This window comes from Arachis ipaensis, chromosome B05, assembly GCF_000816755.2.
Source record: "Arachis ipaensis cultivar K30076 chromosome B05, Araip1.1, whole genome shotgun sequence".
Lineage (NCBI taxonomy): Eukaryota > Viridiplantae > Streptophyta > Magnoliopsida > Fabales > Fabaceae > Arachis > Arachis ipaensis.
This window is the reverse complement of record NC_029789.2, coordinates 16,246,784-16,251,140: the sequence shown is the minus strand read 5'-3', so window position 1 is coordinate 16,251,140 and position 4,357 is coordinate 16,246,784. Positions and strand designations below refer to the sequence as shown.

General features: G+C 41.2%; 1 protein-coding gene across 1 annotated transcript; it reads left to right on the top strand.

Moving 5' to 3' along the window:
• Positions 3,206-4,064, top strand: LOC110271932. Its single transcript, XM_021123635.1, has 2 exons — positions 3,206-3,643; positions 3,751-4,064. Exons 1-2 carry the CDS (start codon positions 3,206-3,208, stop codon positions 3,988-3,990), a joined length of 678 nt encoding a protein of 225 aa, XP_020979294.1. The 3' UTR covers positions 3,991-4,064.

Genomic DNA, 4,357 nt, shown 5'->3' with positions numbered 1-4,357 from the left:
TCCTCAGGTTGGGTCACAGGTGTGCGATGAAGGTGTTGTAGTCACCTTAATAGTGAGAGGGAGAAGCAGTGAGAGGGGAAGAGATTGGCAGTAATGGAGTAGGTGGGTGGCGGACAGCAATGAGGAGGTAGGAGGAGAGTTTCTGTGACTCTGTGAGGGTTTTTGAGGGATAAGTGAGGAGAGAGGAAGAAGAGAAGAGAGGGAGTGATGGTAGAATGGGGTTAGGGTGGGGTAGTTTAGAAATTTTATTAAAAAATCAATAAAAAATTAGAATTTGGATACTTTTGTCATACGGAATCCATCTTTCATGGGTACAACGTTAATTTCCTTAGTTTATGGATATTTTTGCCAGCGTTCGTAAACTTTATGGGTACTTTTGGTAGTTTTTCCATTATGAAAAGACTACCAACATATATAAATGGATTTATGTTAACTGAAAATTAAAATTAAAGTATTAAAAATGAAATATAATTATGTTATATTAATAACTATTAAATATAGTTATGTTATATTGATAAATATAAATAATATATAATCATTATGTACTTAACCAAGTAAATGAATATATAGGAGTTATTTTGTAGTCTCAATGTTAATTTATATGTTTTGAATTTTCTTTTAATAATATATATGCAGCAGGCATATTAGGTAGTCAAAGTGTTTAGAGGTGTGCAGTATCTTCCCATATTCCCAAGGTATTCGCATCATGAAGGCTTGCCTTTTTTCAAAAAGGCTTTTCAAGACTCGTTGGACCCCACACCGAGTTTTCACATCAACATTGAATACTTTTGTGTGAGATACTGAAGCTGAATTATATAGTCACTGGAGTGCCTAGATTTGCCGTTGAACACTCATCAGAGAATTCACATCACAGAGCGAGCAAGAATGGAAGGTGGCTGATATCAATACTATGCGGTGAGAAGGGGGCGTGTTCCTGGCATATACGACACATGGTTAGAGTGCAAGCATCAGATAACCGGGTTTAAGAACGATGACTACAAGGGTTTCAAAGACTTGGATGAGGCTAAGGTGTGGCTTGGTGGCGTTGCAGAACCAGCAGATTTTGGGGGGAGCCTCAACAGCTTGCTATCGAGGCAGGGGAGCAATATCAACAGGGAGACCTCGGGCAAGACCTTCCGAATCTGATTCAACTTCCAGTGTATGGAAGCCCGCCGTCCCATGAAACTGAAGACACCCGTGGGAGCTCGTCAAGTAGTCTGGACGTTTGCGGTGGCAGCTGCAACTTGTATGCCTTAGAAGGTCTGTGAATAATTGATTTAAAAAGCTTTTGTTAGCTTTTAGAGTATGATTGGTTTGAGGGATTAAGGAAATGAATTTGTTTTCTGATGCAGGTGGTGTCGAAGGCCGTGTGATGAAGGTGGGACCTTTCTTGCACGTGGAGGACATGGAGTTGTTGCTAATGCGTGCATGTCATCCCTTAGCATCGGGGCTCCCATTTTCGTATGCCAGGAGAACAGGTCTAGTGAGGAGGCCGTTCGCTTTGCGTTCACCGTGGTTCTGCCTTATAACAGCAGGAGTGTGGAGCTCGTTGCACACGGACCCACTTCAGCAGATGTGCTAGTGGCTCGTCAGGAAGTATCATTTGCAATGTTGGAGAAAATGGTAGCAGCAACTGGATATAGCATATGCGACTACAACTACTGCACAGTTGCCCGCATGCAGGAACGCTGGAGAGAGATTCAGGATGCCAGTCTAGCTTCCATGGCACAACGGATTCGTCTTCTAGAAGAGGAAAATGCTGATCTTCAGCATCAAGTTGAGATGATAAATGAAATGCTAGAAGAGTAGTGGTACATTTTACAATTTAGGTTTGGGTTTGAGGTATGTGTGCTTAGGACAGTGGCTATTGAAGGTTAAGGTTTTTACTCTAGTTGAATATATTGTTACTTTAGGATAAATTAGGGTAAGTTCTGGTTGCTAACATTTCTAGCATTGGGGTGAGTATCTCTGGTGGAGTAGTATGCATTCATGTTGAAGTTGAATGTAACATGGATATGTATATTCTACTTATGATGAATATGGTGGATGATTAAGAAAATGAAGGTTTGATTTCCATTTCTGAATCAGTATTTGAATATTGGTATAAACACTAACAATGTGATTTTGTTGCTAATTTTATGGTGTTGGAGTCCTGATTTTTTGCTTCTTCCTGTTGACATCCGGCAAGCGCCGAGTGGGTACGTTGTTATTTGGTAGGAACACAGGTGGAATAAGCTAAGTAGTTGTAAATAATGGTTAAATATTTAGTTGATAAGATTACTCAATATTTTGGTTTAAAGTGAACCCAATTCTATTAATTAATGGTTAATTTGAAATCAAATTTGTGATTCTTTGACCATTTTAACAAAATAGGTGGTGATTAGTGTATTTTAGCTGTGAAGCCGTGGATAAAGGGGTCGGGGAAGAAGTTTCCAATGCCCTAAAAGAATATAAACTTGTAATTTGCTTTTGAAAAATAAATATTTAACTTAAGTGTTCACAGCCATCAACCATGTCGAATCAATCTATCAAGTAGCATGACAGATAGTAGTTGGAAGGATTAGGGTGAGTGGCTCGGTGACCACCTCGTGACTCGTAACAAATCTTGCAACAGAAGATTACCATCAAAAGAAGGGAGAAATTTTGTTGGGCCTCAATGGTTGGGCCTTTGGTTGCATTTCATTCCCTTTGTGCAAAGCAGGGCCTATCCTAGTGAAAGAAAGGAATTGACACCTGGGTTAATAAAGTCACTTGTCCTGTTGTACTGGTAGTAGGAACACCCCAGTAATCGTCCTAAGTTCCATTTAGCGCGTAAAGTTGGATTCTTGAGGGATGAAAATGGGTGATCAAAAGAATGGCATTGGTGAAGCTCCAGGATCAACAGAAGTTCCTCCGAACTTTGCATCGGTGGAGGCATCCGTGTTAGATGAGATTGTGAGGTATGTCTTTGTTTTCCATGTCAACATATGCATAGCCGTGTGAAAGGTTCATGTTTGAAGGTACTCAGTCATTTGTTATTTGCATCAATAGTGAGAAGAAGAATGCACATGAAGAGGATGGATCTGCTCCGGAGGACATGATCATGGCTGTGTTCAACAAGATACATGAGGTCAGTACGGTGATATTGTTAATGGTACTAGTGTTGCAAGTTTCCATACTCGGTTTATCGTTGTCGACATTACACGTATTTCTGTTGTAGCTGTTGATGGACAACGATCGAGCTGTGCGGAAAGTCATGGAGTCTCAAGGAAAGCAGATAAAAGGATTGTTGGAGCTTGCGGCAGAGAACTGCAAAGTAATCGCCATGTTGTGGGAAGACTACGCGGCGAGGCGCAAAGGAGAAGCCACGGTTGCTGATGTTGACATAAAGAAGAAACGTGCTGTGGTTTGTTCAAGTGCACGAAGGGGTAATGTTACTAATGCGAGTTACACCAAACAGAGGACGACAAAAAAAGTTGATCAGCCAACTAGAGAGGTGGAAGCTGTTATTAGAAATGCTGAATCCATTTTAAGTAACATCAGAGGGGAGGCGAAAGACCTTGTGAAGTCAAGTAAATGCTCGGCAGAAGGAAAAAAGCATGCCAGAATGTCCAAGGTTGTGTCCAGGAAGGGGACATCAAGGCAACCTTTGAAGGTGGTTAAGGTATGTTTTGTTTTCTTGGTACCATTGGCAATTAGTTTTTGTTAATATTCAGCGGTTCTAAGGTCCTTACGGTTCTAGTTATTTTTTGATGTGGCGATTTTGTGCAGCGAAAACTTGATTACTGGTTAGGGGACGATGCTGTGGGTGGTTTGGGCCCAAACCAAATCCAACAAGAAGTCTTGAAGTCACTTGGACATGTTGATGTCATGGCGCCGGGTTTCGTTGAGATATGTGACCTGTTGCTGTGGCTAGATCTTTCCTTCTATCCACCTACCGGAATGAACTTGTCGACTTTAGAGTTGGTGGTCGTGGCTTATATCTTCGCGCCTGATCTAGATAAGAAGTAAGTTTTACTTTGAAAAAGAGAGCTGCAATATTGTGCTTGAAAAGTTTTTTTCCAACCTTATTCAAGATTTTTTGGTAACTCTTAAGCTTGGTTACTAGTGAGGATCCTTCACCGTGAAAACAAGCTCGTCTCGGAACTTTCTCTCTGGGTATACCTTTTTTTGGACTTTGCCGTAGCCCATATAACTGACCCGGCCCAACCAAAACCGACCCGTTACCTGACATACTGACGGACCGACCCATCCTAATAGACCAATCTTCTCATCCTTGTTCTCTGTTTCTAGAGATCTCAGTTATTACGAAAGCTTGGCTCCAAAAAATGTGACTTTAGTTGCATGGAGCATATGCCAAGTGGCTCCATCTTCAATT